This window comes from Antechinus flavipes, chromosome 4 (genome assembly GCF_016432865.1).
Source record: "Antechinus flavipes isolate AdamAnt ecotype Samford, QLD, Australia chromosome 4, AdamAnt_v2, whole genome shotgun sequence".
Classification (NCBI taxonomy): domain Eukaryota; kingdom Metazoa; phylum Chordata; class Mammalia; order Dasyuromorphia; family Dasyuridae; genus Antechinus; species Antechinus flavipes.
In genome coordinates, this window is record NC_067401.1 from 80,261,097 (window position 1) to 80,282,863 (window position 21,767).

Consider the following 21,767-nt stretch of genomic DNA (forward strand, 5'->3'; position numbering starts at 1 on the left):
TGTGTAATTATATTGACCAATCTTGGCCCTGGAAAAGGTAAAGAAAATGCATCTCTCTCTCTCCTTTGCAAAGAGACTGGTTATAGAATTATCACATATATTGTCAGACGTTGCTGAAGTATTGATTGGTTTTGTTGACTTGATTTTTTAATGTTTCTTATTGTTTTTGTTATTTGAAATGATTCTTTGGTAGGTGACAGAGAAGGGATATATTTGGAAATGAAAGTAATGTGGAAAAAGATACAATGTAGATAAGATAAAAAAAAACAACTATTCCTCATGCTGTCATCTCCTCTTCAATATTAAATTCTCTTTCAAGTGGTCTAGGATCACAATTTCCATTTCTTTGCTATTTACTTACTCTTTAACATGTTAATAGTTTGGCTTCCATCCAGATCACATTACAGACTGTTCTTTCTGAGGTTATGGATGACTTCCTGATTGCCAGGTCCTTTTCTCTTGTTTTCATTCTGCTTATCTTTTTGTATCAATTAACATTACTTACTGGCCACCCTTTACTTGATATTCTCTTCTTCAATTTCCTTTTTAAACAATTGATGTGTTTTGTTTGTGCATTACATTAATTTCAGAATATATTTTTCCAGGTTCCTTGACCCCAGTGAATCACATTTTGTAACAAAATTTTAAAAAGAATAAAGACAGTATAGCAAGATTTGTTAACATATCTATCATGCTTGACATATATCATATACTGTATTCTTGGTCCTAGTCTCTACAATGAATTCTTCCTCCATTTTTATATTTGTTTTTTCCTGGTTCTCTTACTAATACTTACTTTCCTTTCTTACTAGCTCTTTAGGCCCCCACATGTAGCTATCTTCCTGGGTTCTGGCTCTGATACTTTTCTTTTTTCCACAGTCTCTCTTTTGGCCTTGACTTCAGTGACTATAAGTATTCGGAAAACTCTCATATCTTAATGTGTTAGCCTGATCTTGTTATGCCACAATTTCCCTGAATTGTTCTGCATCAATCCCCCTGGTTGGAACCCCCTTCCTAACCATTAGAACTGATATAAATTAGGGCTGGGAAGCCAGACCACTAGCATTCCATAGAACCATAAACTGCAGATGTTTAATCTCAGATGGGGGGAACATCTTCTATCTCAGATTGAGTGGCTCCTAGCCCTTCCAATTTATCAGAATTTATGATCCTTACCCCCAACCTGTCAGAACTGAATTTATGGTCCCTTCCTGAAAGTTCATGCTCACCAGTGCTCTCCATCTTCTGCCTTTATTTCCCTTATCACTGAAGTCCTACAAGAATCCCTAGAATTCTTCACTGGCTGTTGGATACTTTGAGACACTAGTCTGATCCAGCCCTGGGGGCACCATGGATCTTATCTTGCTCCCAGCACAATCTTTCCCTCTCAAATAAAATATTAAAATTCTCTAATCTCTATCTTGTCTCAGTCTCTCTGGCATTACAATCTCTCCTTTGAGTTTGTTTTAAATCCCCAATTATGAAGCAGATACAACTATCTGGATATTATTGACATCTCTCAATCAACATGTTCAATTAGGCCAATTCCTTTCCTTCCCTCAAATTTGCCTTTTTTCTAATTTTCCACTTTTGTTAATGGATCCATATTCTTGTCATTTTCCCAGAATCAAAACTTTATTACCATTTTTGATTCTTCCCTTCTCACATATAATCAGTTGTAAAGTCCTGTTGACTCAACCACTACAATATTATTCATCCATTCTCACCCTAGTTTTTACCTCCTTCTCAATTTTAATTTCTCTAAGAAATTTTTCTTGATCATATCACTTGGTGCTGTGGACTTTTTTCTTCATTTCTCCTTCCATCTCCTAATGAACTTATCTACATAATAGTGTATATTAGGCAACTAGGTGGTGCAGTAGAAAGAGTGCTAGATCTGTAGTCAGGAAGACCTGAATTCAAATTGGATCTCACACACAATTATGTGACCCTGGGCACATTAATTAACCTCTGTTTCACGTATAAAATTAGGATAATAATAATACCTTGTCCCAGGGTTTTGGGAAGATTATATTAGTAAAATGCTTAGCAGTGACGGCCATATGGTAGGCACCATATAAATGCTTATTCCCTTCCCTGTTATATCTATATAATGGTGTCTCTCCCTGTCTCCCACCTCCATCCTAGACTGTCAGCTTCTTAGAAACATGAACTGTTTCTTATCTAAGCTTGATCTCTCTTCTAGCTCTCAGCACAGTGCGGATATATGTTTCACAAATGTCAGCGTTGATGAAGATGGACTATTTTAATAGCTTCCTAATGGGTCTTCTTGCTTACTGTCCCTCTCTAAATCATATTTCATTGTATTGCCAAAACCTATCTTCTTAATACAAGCCCAGATCTCATTACTCAGTTGCTACAAAACTCTTTATTAATTCCTCATTATCTACTGGATTAAAAAAATTTTTTTTTTCTTGTATCAATGAGAATGTGAGTATCTTAAAAGCAGGGACTTTTTTGTTTTTGTTTTTAAGCATGAAGCACATGGTTTGGTGCTTTGCACATAGTAGACACTTAAAAATTGTTTACTAAATGCTGAATAAATCCAATGCCTTCTACAACCTAGTTCAGACCCTACTTTACAAATGTATTTCATGCTGTTCTCCTTCACATGTTCAGCACTGTGGCTCAACTAGACTAGTGGTCATTTTGGATCTCCAAGCATTTGCACATTACAATCCTCTTCCATAGTTTTGTTCAAATGTATTCCTTCCTTTAAAGTCCAACTCAGCTATATCTACACCCATGATATTCCCTGATTGCTTCCATTCCTTTCCCAATTTCTTCTACTGTTATTTGCTTTGCATAATAATACTATAACTTATTTCTGTAAATACATTATTCTTTACTAACTTAGAAATTTCTTGAATTATAAGCAATTACAAAGTATGAGGGAAGGAACTGTTTGTTTTTTTCATCTTCATATTCCCAAGGCCTGATGTGGAAAATAAATAAATATACATCTATATCCTCCATGAGTAAACAACCTCTGAATAAAGCTGACCTGGAATTGGTCAGTTGAAAGATTCCTCCCTTTTTCCCTCCCTCTCTTTTCTCTTTCCCTTCTTTCTTCCCTTCCTCTCCTCTTTCCCCTTTCACTCTGTCCTTCCCACCTGTAGTCCATATAAGTATACCCTTACTACAAGATGCTCTTAAGAAGCAATTTTTTCTTTTTCACCACTGAACTCTCCCAATGTATATTGGAGTTCATTGGCTAGATTTCTTTTTTAAGGACCAGATCTTAAATTAAAACCAATCTGATCCTACTGATTCTAATTGTTCACTAATAATTGTTCCTAGGCCAAGACTTCTTTGGTCTTTGTTTGGGTCCTGATTGACTCATATTGAAAGTAAATAACAGTCATTTCTGCTTTGGCCAGAAACCCTGAGGGTCTTCCCTTCCCAGATTCATTCATTCATTCATTTATTTAGATTTCTTGGACTAGGTAAAAGTGGAAATTCTTTGCCTCAATTGATATCTACCCTTAATCACTGAATGAGTGCTGTCTCAGTCAAACTGAAATCTGTTGAAGACCTTAGCTTAAAAAGGCCAAGAGACCATCTCCATTTGTCCTAATCTATATCTGGCCACTTGACCCAGATAGCTCTGGAGGGGAAAGTGAGGCAAGTAACCTTGCACAGCCCTCCCTCACTTCAGTCCAATTCACTTGCATGTCATGCCATCACCTCCCTAATGTCAAGGTCCTCTTCGAAAACAAAAGACAAACAACCACCACACTATTTAATTTCTCCCATAAATAAAGTGTAGGAGTTGTGGAGTAGCTATGGCTTTTTCTGGTGATGAAAAAAAAGCTTTTCTTATTTTAACTCATCTCTGTGGGTTGAGTAGTCCACTGGAAGGGAATAAACTTCCTTTCTTTTGAAGGATAGGGTAAACACATTTTTTAGATGAGAAGAGACTAGAAGACTAATATCTACATCATAGGATGAATGAGTCTCACTATAATCAATCCCATCCTAAGTCTGACATATCCTAAAGACTAGATATCCTAGATTTATTTATTTATTTATTTTTTGGGTAAATCTGAATGAAATGTGAACCCAACCCTTTTATCCTCTTCCCCAGGACACTTAGTACTGGATCTGTAGGCAGCTGGAGAGCAACAGAACTTAACAACAGCCTGAATATTATCTATTAATTAAACTTTTAAGTTCAGACCTTCAGGTTATAATTCCCCCCCCCCCCTCAAGTTCTTTTTCCACTTTGAAGATAAATAGGGCTGGTGCCCATGTGGTCTGAATAATTGGCTTCAGCTTTATACATAGTTAATGGAAGAGGTAGCAGCATTTTTTCTACTCATCTTTAAAAATAAAAAATATATAATTTTATTGAAACAATTAGCAAGAACCCCACATTATATCCCAATATTATTAAAACTAGTTTTAAAATAATCATTTTTTTTAAATCACAAGTATAATTTTATACCTTTTAAACTCAAAATGATTAGAGAATTTCTTCACTGTTAGAGACACTAAAAACTTACTAATTTTCCTATTTTCCATTCATCTTTACGGATGTAAAGAGATTTAAGTAATTTCATTACCGGGGATAAAATGCTACAGACTCATCTCCCTTAGTAGTCAAGAACAAAGAAAGTAAGTACCCTGAAGGCAGGAAAAGGGCATTTGTCGAAGATTAGATAAATGGCTGGTAAAACCATCTCAATCCTTCTTGCCCCCAGGGGCCTGGGTACGATTAAACACTTTGACTTTGTTGGAAAGCGAATGTGTTGAAACAGAAGGGGACTCCAGTTTCACTTTATCTAACAGGGTTTTCTTGATAGCAGCTGGGGAGATCTTCTCTTGGTCAGCCATGAACTGCAGCTCCCTGCAGAAAGGATATGAGAGGGTCAGATAGCAATGGTATTAAAATTGTCACTGACGGAGAGATACCGAGTCCATAGGACTTGAAACAACCAAAATTGCTGCCCTGCCCTTAACTACAAACAAAACAAAATGTGAAAGAGATGTGTTGATCAGACTCGCTCTGCTTGGCCCAACTGTACCATCTCACAGGAGATGGTAAGGGATTGTTTCTGTAATCAACATATAAAACCACTGAAAAAACCATGAAGGCAAAGTGAAGGTTACTGATGAGAAGGGACAGGTTTGGGCCAAGGTGCTTGTTCCTGGGGATGGAGTGAGCCAGGAGATTAAGGAGGCAGAGTTGAACCTACCTGGTCCGGATGCAGGAGGCTTCAACAGCATTGATTAGTAAAGATCGAAAACCGCCACTTTCCAAGAAGTGCAAAGCATGAATGGTGGCTCCCCCAGGAGAACAAACATTGTCCTTGAGCTGTCCTGGATGCTGCTCTGAGTCCAGGAGCATCTTTGCAGCTCCCTTACAAGAGCAAAAAGAATGCGAGAAAGGAATATAATCACTGAGACAATTGACTCCCTGATTTTATTAGGCTCCTTGAACAAAATCTTCAGGACAAGTTGTCTTTTTTGTATGTATGTGTTCTTTTTGTTTATTTTTGTTTTTATTAAAGCTTTATATTTTCAAAACATATGCATGATAATTTTCAATATTCACTTTTGCAAAACCTTGTGTTCCAAAATTTTCTCCTCCTTTCTCCCTACTCCCTCCCCTAGATGGCAAGTAATCCAATATATGTTAAAAATGTGCAGTTCTTCTATCCATATTTCCACAATTATGTTGCACAAGAAAAATCAGATCAAAGGGAAAAAGAGAAAGAAAATAAAACATAAGCAAACAACAAAAAGAGTGAAAATGCTATGTTGTGATCCACCCTCCGTTCCCATATTCCTCTTTCTGGGTGTAAATGACTCTCATCATCACAAAATCATTGGAACTGGCCTGAATCATCTGTTGAAAAGAGCCACGTTCACCAAATTGACTATCATATAATCTTGGTGCCTTATATATAGTGATTTCCTGGTTCTGCTTATTGCATTCAACATCAGTTCATGTAAGTCTTTCCAGACCTCTCTGAAATCACTCTGCTGATCATTTCTTTTCTTTTTTTAAAATTGTAGCTTTTTATTTACAAGTTATATGCATGGGTAATTTTACAGCATTGACAATTGTCAAACCTTTTGTTCCAATTTTTCCCTTCCTTTCCCCCATCCCCTCCCCAAGATGGCAGGTTGACCAATACATGTTAAATTAAAGTATAAATTAAATACAATATAACTATACATGTCCAAACAGTTATTTTGCTGTACAAAAAGAATCGGACTTTGAAATAGTGTACTATTAGCCTGTGAAGGAAATCAAAAATGCAGGCGGACAAAAATATAGGAATTGGGAATTCTATGTAATACTTCATAGTCATCTCCCAGAGTTCTTTCGCTGGGTGTAGCTGGTTCAATTCATTACTGCTCTATTGGAATTGATTTGGTTCATCTCTTTGCTGGAGATGGCCATGTCCATCCTGCTGATCATTTCTTACAGAACAATAATATTTCATAATATTCATGTAACATAATTTATTCAGCCATTCTCCAACTGATGGGCATCCACTCAGTTTTCAATTTCTTGCCACTATAAAAAGGGCTGCCACAAACATTTTTGCACATGTGGGTCCCTTTTCCTCCTTTATGATTTCTTTGGGATATAGGCCTAGTAGAAACACTGCTGGATCAAAGCTTTGGGCATAGTTCCAAATTGCTCTCTGGAATGTTTGGATCAGTTCACAACTCCACCACGATGCAGTCTTTTCATATTTTTCTAAATCCATCAACTCATTTATTCTGCCTTAGCAATATTCCAACTTTATAGCATATAATTGTTTTGACTAGTCTAAAACAATATTAACATAGCTGACATATAATGTAGATTTTTTTTCTTTTGATTAAATATCTTTTTAACTTTAACTTTGCCTAAAACCAATGATTACTACCCCTTTTTTTCTAACAAATTATATTCCTCATCATTTATTGTATTTATGTATATCTTGTTTCCTATCCCTGCTAACTCTTCTATATTGCTTCTACCCCATAGCTTGCTTTGCTATTAATCTCTTCCCTCACCTCTTCCCTACCTCTTTATCTCATTCCATTAATCTATACACCTTATCTCACTCCTGTTGATCTACACACCCTTCTCTACCCCTCTTCCTTATCCTATTTTCCCCACTTTATTTCTTTATAAATTTTTGTTGAGTTTTATACCATGGTAGATATATATATATATATATATATATATATATATATATATATATATATATGTATGTATGTATGTATTGTTCCCTCTTTAACCTATTGCCAATGTGAGTAGAATTTCAGAACTACCAGCCCTCCTCCCCCATCTAATTCCTCTGTGTCAGTTCTTGCTCTGACACCTCATTCATATAACATAGTGTTTCTATTTTTTTCCTTACACAGTTTTACTTTTTTAGAATCACTTCAATTCAACTCTACTCCAGTCTTGAATACTACATTACTAATGACAATCTTAGACCATATGTTCCACACATAAAAAATAAAAGTTTGTCCTTACTGAATCCCTTGAAATTAGCCTTTGATGTTTACTCTTATATGTCACTTTTTCTATCAAATTCAGGTTTGTTTGCCACAAAATCCTGAAAATTTGGCATTTCATTGAATGTTCACTTTTAAAATTCAGTATTATACTTAATTTTGCTGGATATATTTTCAGTTGCAATCCTAGTTCTTTAGATTTTCGATATATAGAACTCCAAGACCTGCAGTCTTTAATTTTAATCAATAGGTGATAGATAGGTCTTGTGTGATTCTGATTGTGGCTCCAGCACATTTGAAAATTTTTTATTATTAATTTTTTTTTTTTGATATGGAGCTTTTGAAAGTTAACAGTAAGTTTCCTGTAGGTTTTCCTACAGGTCTTTCAGGTAGTGAACAGTGAATTTTTTTCTCTACTTTGCTGTTTTCTAATACTTTAGGACAATTTTCTTTAATTATTTCTTATATTATGGTATCTAAGTGTGTGGTTTTTTTTTTTTTTCATAGCATTCAGGTAGTCCAATTATTTTTGTTTTCTTAATCTGTTCTCCAGCACTGTTGTTTCGCTTTCATGAAATGTGTCTCACATTCTCTTCTGTTTATTCTTTATATTTTGTTTTATTATTTCTTGGTTTCAAAACTTCACTGGCTTCTCCCTGCCCACTTCCAATTTTCAAAGAGTTATTTTCTTAAGATTCTGGCTCTCCTTTTCTAGTTGGTTGACTTTCTTTTCATAATCTTATTTTTCTTTAATTGGTATTTAAAAAAAATTTCCCTCTTATCTCTCATTTGATTTTTAAAGTATTTTATGAATTCTCATCTAGTAGGTTATCATTTAACATTAATCTTTGGGTTAGGAAAGGTTTTTTATATTTCAGTATCCTCCTTTGAAGATAACTTTATATGATTGGATTCTTTTTCCTTTGCCTGCTCTTTTTTGGTTTGTTTGTTTTAAAATAAGAACTTGTTAGAGTAATCACTTCTCATCCTTTAGGGGAAGAATGGTTTCTCTGGCCTCCAGTCTTCCTTCTTTCTCCTTTCTGGCTTGGAACCCAAAACTCAACAACTCTACCCTCCAGTAAGTGCCTCAGCATTAGCATTCTGCCCCACTGCTTCTGTACTCAGCTAGTGCGAACTGGTTCCTTTTTACACATGACTGAGTCTTAGTTGTACAGCTGGGCCTGTTCATATCAGGCCCATATCAGGAGACAATCTTCTCCAATTCAGATGTCAGATGCCAGACTCCAGACACAGACAGTGAAAGTTCCTGTGTCTGGGCTTATCAACCAGATAATTGCAGGGACTTGCCAGGCCAAACTACTTGGAGGAGTTTACGCTTTACAGAGACCAAAACTCTTTCCTGGTATCTTTCTTCAAATCTTCTCTGTTTGTGTCAGGAGGACCACAATTCTGCCCTAACTCCTGTTGTTTTTAACTGCTCTCTGAGGCATGGTTTTGTCTTGTTTGCAGGAGAAATCTAGAGAGTTTGGAATTTTCTGACCTATTCTGCCCCTTTTAAAGAATATTTTGATAATTATTGTCAAAATCATTAATTTCTTTTGTAATTCCTCATATTTTGTTTTATGAATTTAAATATGTTATTCTAAGAAGGGGTCCATAGGCTTCACCAAATAGCCAAAAGAATGTAATAGGTTATGATACCTTGAATTAGAGCCAAGAACTTTATTTCCCCAAGACTTCAATACCCACCTCTCTTTACCACCCTCAGTACTACCCAAAATAGCACAAGAGAAACCTTGTAATACCTCATGCAAATAAAAGGATGAAAGAGAGACATAGGAATACTGACCAATAAGGCCTGTGCACCCAGGCGGACTGCCAGTCTTCTTGGGAGGCCCATCTTCACCCCACCATCTGCTAATGCATCTAGGGCCATAAATGCCTGCAGAGGAAACAATAAGCTCTGTATAGAAAGGGATGGAAAGGGGCACCTAGATGTCTCCCTCAAGGGAACTCTGTTCTCTAAAGTTAGTGGAAATAATCCCAGGGCTCCAGCCCTTTCCCTTTCATTTCTGCCTGCAGCAGGAAGGAGTGGCCAAGGAAAACTACTGAAGGCCAGTAATTGCTTCCTGCCTTTCTACCATCCCCCAGTTAGTACAGTATTGGGAAAACCTGATCATGCTGCAAGATCCCATCAGCCTTAGGATTCCCTTCTGTCTCTTTTATTGAAGAGTAGAACCAAAGAGCTCAGCTAAAACATCTCCTTTCTCATTTGGCTGTATTACTTTGGGATTTCTGACTTTTCCATCATGACTCCAGGTATACCATCCTTTCCCTCTTTTCAGCATCCTAGAGTGCAGTTTCTTCCCTTTAGATGGTAAGCTCCTCCATGGCAGAGACTGTCATTCTTTTTTGTATTTGTATCCCCAGTGCTTATAGGTGGTTCATAAATCTTTATTGAACAATTGATCTTCAAAGTCTCAAATCAGCATACATCTCCTCCCCACATAGTCAAAGATTTCTCCCATTCCAAAGAATTCTTAAAGAGAAGTAAGCTCACCAGGAACCCTCTCATTTTTCCCTTGCCCCACCCCAGTCCCAGCTCTCACATAGGCAGGTCCACTGCCGCTGAGTCCTGTGACAGCGTCTATCAGGTCTTCTTCCACTTCTGTGCAAAAGCCCACACTGCTCATTAGCTGTTCTAGGAGTTTCCCATCTTCCACCAGGGCATGGGTACCCGTGGCATATACTGTGGCTCCTTCTCGGACTACCACAGGGGTGTTGGTCATACAGCGAATGATCTTTGGGGCTGGCTGGAATGCTGTCAGTTTCTGAAGAGAGAATGAAAATTAAACTCTGATTTCCTGTTGACTCTTCCCACTTTGGTCTGCCATTCCAAACTCTTCTCCAGTCACTGAGCTCATCTATCCCAGCACCTTGGGACCCTGATCTTTTCCCATTTGGGGCTAGAATGAGAGTTGTGGTACCTTCTCAATGGAGCTGATAGTGACACCAGCAGCACAGGAGACCACGATGTGTCTGTCCTTGATATCAGACCCAATCTCATCCAGGATGAAGGGAATAATATGAGGTTTGACAGCCAGGAAGAGCACATCACTGTGCTGTACTGTTTCCTTGTTGTGGTGGGTCAGCTTCACACCCATTTTCTGCAGGAAATAACAGGTTCAGATTCTGAGAATAGCCCACCCAGACTCAGAATTTTACTAAAGAGAAAGGTCACTAGCCTAGCTATAGACAAGAATGGATTTTGCCTAACCTTTCTACAATCAGCAGAAATCAAATTTAGTATCTTTAGCTTTCTATGATGCCCTCTCATTCCCTCAAAATTTCTTGTTGTTGCTGTTAATGGACTGGAAAGGGGGACCAGCTGCTGATACAGTGAAGAAGGGAAGAAAGAGGTGTTAGAAGTTTTCTTCCTAGAGGAGGATAAGTGGCTTTCTGTTCTACTCCTTGGAAAATAAGATTCTCTACAGTAGAATCCTATCATGAGCCAGAAGTGGCAAAACACTTTGCTAGGTAAAAGTCCTGACTATGTAAAATATGGTTGGTAATCTGAGACATCATTGTTATTATCACAATAATTGATGCTTTTGTTATGAGTTAATGTTTGCAGAGCACTTTATTTGTGTTATCTCATTAACACAAGACTTTACATTCATCTTATCCACTTAATGTCTCAAATTGCATTTTTGTTTGCTGATTTTGTTCTCCTTGCTAAATTGTAAGCTTTCTGAAGGCAAGAATGTACTACATTTTTCTTATCTTTCCCTTGTACCCAGTAATAGTTTCATGACTCACCATGACCAAAGAACTGCTCATTTATTGGTCAATATGTTGGTAATGAGTGTCTACTTATGTAGCCAAGGTGATATTTAGTTATCTGGCAAAAATGACTTATGTCCAGAACAAGTTCAAAACCTTTCCATCTTTATTGGAGCTTTTGTTAATCTGCAGGCAAGACCCCAAGAGCATTTTCATGTCATGACAAATTATCAGTATTTGTTGAATAGATAGAAGCCTGGATACCATTATCACTCAGTTAGCTTGCATTTTCATGTCATGACAAATCATCAGTATTTGCTGACTAGATAGAAGCCTGGACACCACTATCACTCAGTTAGCTTAAGAAGTAGAGCTAGTAGTTAGTTGCATTATTGTCCTACTGTCCAACCTAGGTCACTTGTCTATTAGGCTCATGATGCTTTCAGTGTTGAGGTTTGGAATTTGTCTGAAGTTTCCTACTAATGGAATCTTGTAGGGGGAACCAAGGTCATTCCCTATTCTAGAAATCCTAACTCTACTTGAGGCGATGTAGGATAGTGAATAAAACATGAGATTTGAGATCAAATGATAATGTTTGATTTTAACTTGAAAGGAAGACTTTAGTACAGTGGCTCTAGCATCTGTGCTGGGCCCTTTGATGTTTAACAAGTACAGCAATATAGTGGCACTGATTCAAATATGATTTCATCTCCTCACTGAGGATTTCCATCAGCTATCTCCCATGCTTAAAATGCTTTATCCCCTGCCTCCTGGGTTTCCTCAAGTCCCAGCTAAAATCCCACTTTTTGGAAGAAACCATCCCTAGTCTTCCTTTTAATTTTAGGGCCTTTCCTTTGAGATTATTTAGGGACTGTTTGGGTTTAGGGTTTTTTTTTTTTTTTGGTCTTTCTTTGTATCCTCAGTCTTGGCATATAGTAGGATCTTAATAAGTGCTAGTCAATTGATTAAATGAATTAAAGATGTAGATGGCATATATAGCAAATATGCAGACAACATAAATTGGGGAAGAAAAAATAATTTTGGGAGGAATGACTAATGTTCTGAATGACATAGGATCTAAAAGAATATTTACAGGTTATAGTATAAATCAAATCTAGTAAGATGAAATTTTATAGGTTTAAATGCAAATTCTTACATATGGGTTCAAAAAATTAATTTCACAAATACAGGAGGTATGACAGCCATTCTCTTACAAAAACTATCTGGGCATATTTGTATGCTACAAGCTTATTATGAATTAAGAATATGATACTAGCAATCAAAAAAGCTAATGTGCACCAAATAATTCATAGCTGCTCTTTTTTGTGAGAGCAAAAACTAGAAACGAAGTAGAATTATGACCATTGACTGGGGAATTGGATAAACAAATCATAGTTTAAAATAATAGAATTTATTTAGAGTTTTAAGGATTAGTAAAATACTTTGCAAATATCTCATTTTATCTTTACAACAATTCTAGAGGGTGGGTGCTATCACCCTCATCTTACAGATGAGGGAATGAGGCAGACAGGGATGAAATGAGTAGTCTAGGGGTCAAATCTGGAGCATCTGGGGTCAAATTTGAACTCAGATCTTTCTTATTACAAGTACATTGTGCCTCTGAACCTACTGGAATATTGCTATGCCATAAGAGACAGAACATAAAGAAATGAGAGAAATAGAGTATATTATGTTATAAATGGACTGAAGGAAAAGTAAGCAGAACCAGAAAAACAGTGTGTGTGTGTGTGTGTGTATGTGTGTGTGTATATATATATATATATATATATATATATATATATATATAAATATAATGACTACAGCAATATAGATGGAAAGCAGTATACTAGTCAAAACAAAACTGAATGCTATGAAATCATAGTTACCAAACTTATCTCATATAAAAGCTGAGAAAATATACCTCCCCCCTCTTTTAAGAGGCCTCTGGGATAATCTTGGTTTATCTGTTGATTTGTTTTGAAGAACTTTCTTTTAAAATCATTCTCACATTATGAGTAGGGAAGAAGGAAGGGATATATTTGGAAATTGAGTTATAAAAATACAAAATATTAATAAAAAGATAAGAAAGTAAAAACTATAATTTACTTTAGGCAACATTTAGAGAAATAGTTTCCAAGAATAAAGGGGTACCAGTCCCAAAGTCCTCTTGTCTATCCAGAGTAGTGGGTATCGGTGTAAGGGCTATAATTTAGGAGCCCTTTGATAAATTTTAGAGCATTCAGAGGAAGATGGTCAGGATCAGAATGGGAAGGGCCTCCAGCTCTTGGAAGAATAGGGAATTATGGAACTAAGAAATTTTTGTCTTGAAAAGGGTTTATAGTCCTTAACATTCAGCATACAGTAGGCACTTAATGCTTGTTGAATGTTATTTGTTGAGAAGAAAAACTTTAGCTGTTTTCAAGTGTTAGAAGCAGTCATTAAAGATATACTGGTTGGCTCTGGAGGGATGAACCAGGAACAATGCTCAGGACCTTCCAAGAAACAAATTCAGACTTGACATAAGGTAGGGTTGAGAGTCCCCATTTCTATTAAGATCGTGTCTGCTGTAACTCCCTAGGGATTAAGTGACTTCCCAGGATCACACACCAGTATGTTTCATAGGCAGACTTCAGGTCCTCTAGGAAGTTAGACTGAATAGTGGATACACACCTGGACTTGAAGTTAGGAATAGGCTGCAGACATTTCTGGCTGTGTGGTCCTGTCCAGGTTCTTTCTTATCTGATGACCCCAGCATTCTACCTCATAGACTTCTTGTGAGGATCAAATGAGATGATGTAGGTAAAAATATTCTATAAAAGTTATGATATTCCAAGACCAGTTCTCTACCAGCTATGTCACACTGCCTCACTGTTTTGAGATATTCCCTCAATAAGATTCAGCAACAGGCCAGATGTGCCTTTTTATCAACCCCTGCCAAGATTCTACCCTGAGCCTGAGAAACTGGGCCAAACCAGAAACTTGGCTTATCTCCAAGCCATCCTTCAATCAAGCAAGTTCGTTTGGGGGCATACCTTCTCCCCACTATTCACACCTACCCGAAGTGCAGAAACTGTGGGCAAGTCCATATCTGGAGTGCTAGCCATTATCTTGTGGGAAGCCAGGATGCCTAGAGAACACACAGCTCTTTCAGTTCAAAGCCCTGGGCAGTGGGCTGGGGGGAGGGGGAAAGGGTAGTTCTGAACCCTACATGTTCCTCACATTCCAGCCCCTCATTGTATTGGATCCATTCCTATTCCTAGCGTCATTTCCCAGCCTTCACCCAGGGCTCCTCGGTGATTTGAGATGTCTGAGGCATCTCATCTCGATGCTCAGAGGAGTGGGGCTAAGTGAATGTAACCTCTCTGGCTCAGGACCTTCCCCCTCCCCGCCCCATCCTCAAGGGCCCTCCTTTCCTACCTGCAGCAGTGAAGCCCCTGGCGAGGGCAAAGGCCAGCTGGCCTGCCCCAATGAAGCCCACACTCATAGTCCTGGGGGCGTCCTAGTCACACCAACGGCTGGGAGGGCTCGAAGAAAAGTCCAGTCCGAACAGCTGAGAGAATATCAGAAATGTGAGCAGAGGAGAGAACAGGAGGGAGCGGCCCCGAGGCGCTGCCACCTCCTGGGGAGAGCGGTGCTCAGGCCAGAAGCCAGCCTCCGGTTGTGGGCATTCCCGCAGCCGATTAGCTCTGGCTAGCCCAGGCTGGGTAACCGAAGGTTGCAGTCCTCCCGGGTCCTGACCCTCCTCTCCCCAGTTCTAGACTCTGCAAAGCAGCAGAGGAAGGGTCTGATCACAGGGGAAAGCGATCTGCGAACTAACTGGGGACTGGGAGGAAGGAAGGCGGGGTTTGACCAGCCGGCTTAGGCAACCTCCAGCCTCTCCGCAATTCCGCCCTCCTCCCAAAGGAGCTCCCCGCCCGGCTGCAGCGGCCGCCACTCACTCGGAGGCTCGGGGCTCCGGGGCCTGGGCGATGGACGCTGAAATAGACAGAGCCGCTCCAGGACTCCATAGGGCTCCGTATCCCGCCCCCTCCCCTCACCCCTGTTACACTGCTGCCAGAAAACCGGTCTCCCTACTGATGCTCCGCACAGCTCCGCCCGCTCCCTCCCAGGCCGGCGCGAAGGAGGCGGAGGACGGATGTGCACGGCCTGCCACAGAGCCTCTCCAGCCCCTGCCACCTCCAAAATGCCTTTACCTACAAGCCCCGCAAACCCTGTAGTGCTGATGGAAACCTACCGTCCCCACGCGTAGAAACTACCGGGGAAGCCTGATACACTGCGGGATGCAAAAGGCCCCAACCATGCTCGCAACACTTCCGCTCCGCCCTTGGCCCCACCCCCGAGCCCGCGCGTCAGTGCTCCAGACAGGTTTGTCCCATCTTAGCAAAGGAGGAGATGGCCCTTCCGCAGCAGAACTGACCTAGCTCCCTCGTAGCTAGCTAGGTGAGGCGTGGGTCATTCCCTTCATCAGACGTGGACAACCTTTGGGGTCATCTTGTCCAATTCCCTGCGACTTACAGTTGAGGAAACCGAGGTTAGGGAGGCAGAAGTTACTTGACCAAGGTTGGATATTAACAGGCAGAGCTGCTATTTGAACTCGCCTCCAAATGCAGTCATTTTTTCACTGACCCACACCTTCTGGTGGAATTTTAGTGATACGATTTTGCCTTCAGAGACTTGTCACTTTTCCAAAATATTTACTAGCTTCTGCTTAAGGGTGTAAAGCATTTTACACATATCATTTTCTTTGATCCTTACAACCCTATAAGGTAGGTGTGATTTATTTCCCCCATTTTACAGATAAAGAAAGCTAAAGTGAAAGAGGTTAAATGATTTTACATAGTTGGTATCAGTGGAAAGATTTGAACAAAGATCTTCCTGACTCCAAAACTTGTCTTCTGGGGATTAACTTCGATGCCTCCAAAAGAAAAAAACTAGTCAGGACAGCGATGTATATAGCTGCTGACCTCTAAGAGTCTCTGATAGGAATCTGTACTAGTCCTAATCCTTCATCTGGACAAATAAAAAGAAATTAAGAATGAGACAACCTGAATTTGTGTCCTGGTTTTGTAACTTACTAGCTGTTTGAAATTGGAAAGATGATTTTGTTCTTTTCATCCTCAAAAACTTAATTTGTGAAATCCAATTTCAAAAAATACTTGTTAAGTACTTATTATTTGTAAGGCACTAGTTCTGGATGCCAGGGACATAAAAGGGAAAAAAGAAACAGTGACTTAAATCTCTTGCATTCTGTTGGTATGTGTGTGAAAAGATGCACAGAAAACAAACACAATACACAGGGCATACATAAAATCATTTCAAACAAGAATTCTAATAACTGAGGAAAGAGATGTGGCACCTGAACTGTATTTTGATGGAGGTTATAAATAATACAACATGAAAAGGAAATGTATTCCATATGTGAAGAAGCCAGGAACAATTGGCAAGCAGTTTCACTAGAAGGAAAAATGCATGAGTGCTAGAAACTGGTCTATGCCCAATGTCTGCTTTTCAGTTTCCCCAACAATTTTTTTTTAAACAAATAATGAATTCTTTTCTAGACAACTTAAGCTTTTACACTTGTCAAACATTAGGTTGCTATATTTGTTTACTGCTGTACATTGTATGGCTACTTAGTGCCATTGATTTACTTCCTTTCTATTTCTTAGGCAGTACCAGAAGAGTTTTCATAATTACTGACATAATATAATCTAAGATCTGGCATTGCTAAACCTCCTTTTTAATGTTCCCCTCCCCCCATTGGTTTCTTTGATATTGTTGGCCTTCTGTTCTTACGAATGCATTTTATTATATTCTAGCTCAGTAAAAAAAAAAAATTATTTGGTAGTTTAATTGGTGTTGAATATATAGATTAATTGAATTGAATATATGAATTAATTTAGGTAACATTGTCATTTTTATTAAATTGCCCAGCCTATCCTCAAACAATTAATCTTTATTTAAATCTAATTTTATTTGTATAAAAAGGTTTTTATGATTTTATATATATAATTCCTGGTTTTGTTTTTAACAGGTATACTCCCAGGTATTTTATAATGTCTAAAGTTATTTTAAATGGGTTATCTCTAGCTATCTCATTCTGTGGGGTGCTGGTGGTGATATATAAGAGTGCTGGTGAAGTATATGGGTTTACTTTACATTCTGCTACTTTGCTAAAATTGTTTATTATTTCAATTAGTTTTTTAGTTGAGTCTAGGATTTTCCAAGTATGTCATCATGTCTTGCAAAAAGATTACTTTGTTACCTCATTGCTCATTCTGATTCCTTTTATTTTTCTTCTTGTTGCTATTGCTAGGATTTTCAATACAATAGTGAATAATATTGATGACAGTAGGCATCCTTGCTTCACACCTGATCTTATTGGTAAGATTTTAGCTTACCCTATTATAAATAATGCTTATTAATGGTTTTAAGTAAATGTTCTTCTCAATTTAAGGAAATGTCCATTTAAATCTGAATTTTCTAGTGTTTTTTTTAAAGCATCTTTTCTTTTGAGACAACTGGCATGAAGTAACTCGCCCATGGTCACACAGCTAGAAAATGTTAAGTATCTGAGGCTTTGATTTGAACTAAGGTCCTCCTGACTTCAGGGTTGGTGCTTTATCCACTGCATCACCAGCTGCCCCGTCCTGTTTTTTTAATAGAAATGAGTGTTGTACTTTATCAATTGCTTTTCCTGCATCTATTGATATATAATTTTTGTTACTTTTATTATTGATATGAGTAATTACATTAATAGTTATCTTTATATTAAACCATTCCTACATTCCTGGTATGAATACCATTTGGTCATAATGTATAATCTTTATAATATATTATTATAATCTTTTAGCTAGTATTTTATTTAGGATTTTTGTATCCATATTCATTAATGAAATTGGTCTATACTTTTCTTCTCTGTTTTTACTCTTCTTTGTTTAAGTATCAGTATTATATTTGCTTCATAAAAGGAATTTGAAAAGACCCTTTCTTTGTTTATTATTCCAGATTTTTTTTTTAATATTAGAATGAGTTGGTCTTTAAATGTTTGACAAATTCATTTGGAAATCCATTTGTTCCTGCTGATATATATATGTATGTGTATATATATATATATATATATATATATATATATATATAAACCATGTATATAAACATATGTATATATAAACCATGTCCCGCATTAGGTTGTTGTTCCTTGAGGAAATGTTCTGCTGTATTAAATCTCTCTATTTACAAGATCTACTTTAGGACCCTACATCATTACAAATCCTTATTAAATGGTTTTCAGAATTTTCCTAGCACCAAGTGGGAAGATCGGCTAGGGGTAGGGGTCATATAGTTTGCAAGTGATATCTAAGGCCTTTTATACATCAGATAAATAGACTTCATTTGCAATGTTTTTGCCTTTTCAAATATTTTCAAGGTAATTTGTAAGTCCTTCTTTGGTATTAAGTTGCCAGCAATTTCTTAAGTAAGAAGTAAAAAGAAATTACAGTTGAATTGTATTCTTGTGACTCCTCTAGACCATAAGTCATAAGGAAATGCACTCCAGATATTCTCCAGGTCTTTCTACTTCTGCTAGCCTTGACATAGGAAGAAGAAAAGAATGAAAGAGAGATAAAGAGGAAGTTTGTCCCATCCACAAGCATTCTTTTCTTTGCCTGGTACCTGTCCCATCTTGAAACTCACCTTCTTCCTTAATTTTCAGTTCTGTTTCTAATAAGCAGTGGGTTGGAGGTCAGAGTTAGGGGATCTAGCAGTTTGGTTTTTAGTTTTTTAACTTCTAAAAAGCAGAATACTTATTTACATAAATATTTTTCAATATAATATTCTATTTTTCTCAATTATGTAAAATATAATTAACATTTACTTAAAATATTTTTAATTCTAAATTTTTTCCTTCCCTTCCCCCTAAGACAATAAACAATTTAATATAGCTTAAGTAAGTGCAAGAATGTAAAACATATTTCTATATTATTCATGTTGTAAAATAAAAAGAACAAAAGGGGGGAAACCCATAAAAATAAGGTGAAAATAGTATGCTTTGATCTGCATTCAGACTCAATTAATTCTTTTTCTGGTCTGAGGATAGTATTTTTCATCATACATCCATTGGAATTGTCTTGAATCATTGTATTGCTGAGAATAGCTAAGTTATTCATAGTTGGTCATTATACAATACTGTTGTTACTATATACAATGCTTCATGCTCCTACTCACTCCATTTTGTATCTGTTCAAGTAAGTCTTTCCAGGTTTTTCTGAAGTCATCCTGCTTGTCATTTCTTTCTTTCTTTTCTTTCCTTCCTTCCTTCCTTCCTTCCTTCCTTTCTTTCTTTTTTCTTTCTTTGTTTCTTTGTTTGTTTGTTTGTTTCTTTCCTTTCTTTCTTTTCTTTCTTTCCTTTCTTTTTTTCTTTCCTTTCTTTCTTTCCTTTCTTTCCTTTCTTTTCACTGAGGCAGTTGAGGTTAAGTGACTTGCCTAGGGTCACACAGCTAGGAAGTGTTAGGTGTCTGAGACCAGATTTGAACTGAGGTCCTCTTGACTTCAGGGATGGTGTTCTATTCACTGCACCCCCTAGCTGCCCCCCTCCCCCCCGTTTATCATTTCTTAGAGTACAGTAGTATTCCATTACATTCATATACCATAATTTGTTCAGGCATTCCCTAATTGAAGACCATCTTCTCAATTTCCATTTCTTTGCTACCACAAAAAGAACTGCTACAAACATTTTTGTACAAATAGGTCCTTTTACCTTAAAAAAAAAATCTCTTTGATATACGGACCTAATAGTTTTATTGCTGGATCAAAGTATGTACACAGTTTTATAGCCTTCCAGAATAATTCCAAATTGCTCTCCAGAATTGTTGGATCAGTTCACAACTCCACCGAATGCATTAGTGTCCCAATTTTTCCATCTCTCTTCAGCATCCTCTTCTGTCATGTTAACTAACTTGATAGGTATGAAGTAATACTTCAGAGTTTTTTAATGTGAATTTCTTTAATCAATAGTGATTTAGTGCAGTTTTTCATGTAACTATAATTAGCTTTGATTTCTTCTATCTGAAAACTGCCAGTTCACGTCCTTTGACCATTTATCCGTTGGGGAATGATTTGTATTCTTATAAATTTGACTCAGTTCTTTATATATTTGACAAATAAGGCCTTTATTATCAACACTTATGATAAAAATGATTTCTCAGCTTTCAAGAAGTATATTTATGAACATTTGACTAGAACTTTCTCTCTTCTAATATCTTATAAAAGTAAAAATCCTCAATGTAATGTCACAACATTTAAAGTTTTACAAAAAGCTTTATTCATAGTTACTTTGTGAAGTAGGTAAGGAAAGTATTATTCCTCTCATTTTATAGATGAGAGAAGTGAGGCAACAAGGAATTAAGTACTCTGCCCAATGAGGGAATTGAAACCAACTTTTATGATTCCAAGATGAATGCTCTTTCTATTTGGAAAAAGTGGAATGATAGGCTGTCTTTAAGGAGCAAAGTAAAAGAGCCAGAACAGAGAAGACAGGAAGAAAAACTTTGTAGATGTTTATATCTCAGGGATTTGCTGTTTCTAAGGGGGAAAAAAAGACATATTTAGAGAAGTGAGTACCACACATATTGTCTGTAATCTCATTGAACTCTTAACATTAGACCCTAAGACTCCAAGCCAATTAGCAATTGGTACAATACTGGTGACTCTAAATAAGTTTGTCTGGCTTTTAAAACTCATTTCTGTTATTGAGAGGCAATTAAGTATAATAGATGGTGCTATACAATCAAAAAGCATTGGATTCAAATTCTTCTTTAGCTTTTTGACCATTGGCTTTCTTACATGTAAACTGAAGCTAATATAATTAGGATATATAATATTGTTGATATGAGGTTCAATTGGATAGTGTAAATAAAATGTTTTGTAAACATATGAATATCGACTATTATTCGCTACAACTCTGCAGCTATGAATGTTTTAGAATATAAAATAACTTCATTGATAGGGCATAAAGGTCTGGAGACTGCTTAGTCTTGGACAAAAAGACAAGCATTTCTTGTACTGTTCAATAGAGAGAGAAACAGAGAGAGATACACCCCAGGGTTTTGGGTGCAACCCTTTGTTACAAGGACTATGAATGTTGTCTACTAATCCTGCTAGTCTTCTCAGGAGCTCAAATGATAACCCAGACACCCTCCTGTTGTCTCAGGAAGTAGGAAAAATAAAATGGGCGAGTTTCTTTCTAAAATGGCAAAGTCCATGGAATCCAGAACTGCCAGCTTAGGACTCTACTCCTTGAATATTCTGTGTTTGGAAGGAAGACATGACCATCTTGATTGGGTAATGAAGTGAGATTGCATTGTATAATAAGAGAGTGGGATTGAGAGGCTAGGGTTCAAATATGATTTCTGCCATTTTACCTAAGTGATTTTGAGAAAATCACATACTCTCTGTCCTTCAGTTTTTTCATTAGAAATGAAGAAAATGGATTGGCCAATCTCTAAGGTCACTTCCAGGTCTAAATCTTAAGAGCCTAGGGT

General features: G+C 37.4%; 1 protein-coding gene across 3 annotated transcripts; it reads right to left on the minus strand.

Moving 5' to 3' along the window:
• Positions 1 to 4,344: 4,344 nt before the first annotated feature.
• Positions 4,345 to 15,579, minus strand: PYCR2 (pyrroline-5-carboxylate reductase 2). 3 transcript variants are annotated; one of them, XM_051993407.1, is made up of 8 exons: positions 15,467 to 15,579; positions 14,650 to 14,782; positions 14,289 to 14,359; positions 10,437 to 10,616; positions 10,059 to 10,280; positions 9,299 to 9,391; positions 5,220 to 5,383; positions 4,345 to 4,870 (listed from the first exon to the last, which is right to left on the minus strand). In XM_051993407.1, the coding sequence occupies exons 2-8, from the start codon at positions 14,714 to 14,716 to the stop codon at positions 4,705 to 4,707; spliced, it is 963 nt and encodes a 320-aa protein (XP_051849367.1). In that variant the 5' UTR covers positions 14,717 to 14,782; positions 15,467 to 15,579; the 3' UTR covers positions 4,345 to 4,704. The 3 variants fall into 3 exon arrangements, with proteins under 3 accessions (XP_051849367.1, XP_051849368.1, XP_051849369.1); XM_051993408.1 differs by lacking the exon at positions 15,467 to 15,579 and adding an exon at positions 15,171 to 15,393; XM_051993409.1 differs by lacking the exons at positions 14,289 to 14,359; positions 15,467 to 15,579 and having other exon boundaries at positions 14,650 to 15,033.
• Positions 15,580 to 21,767: the final 6,188 nt, after the last annotated feature.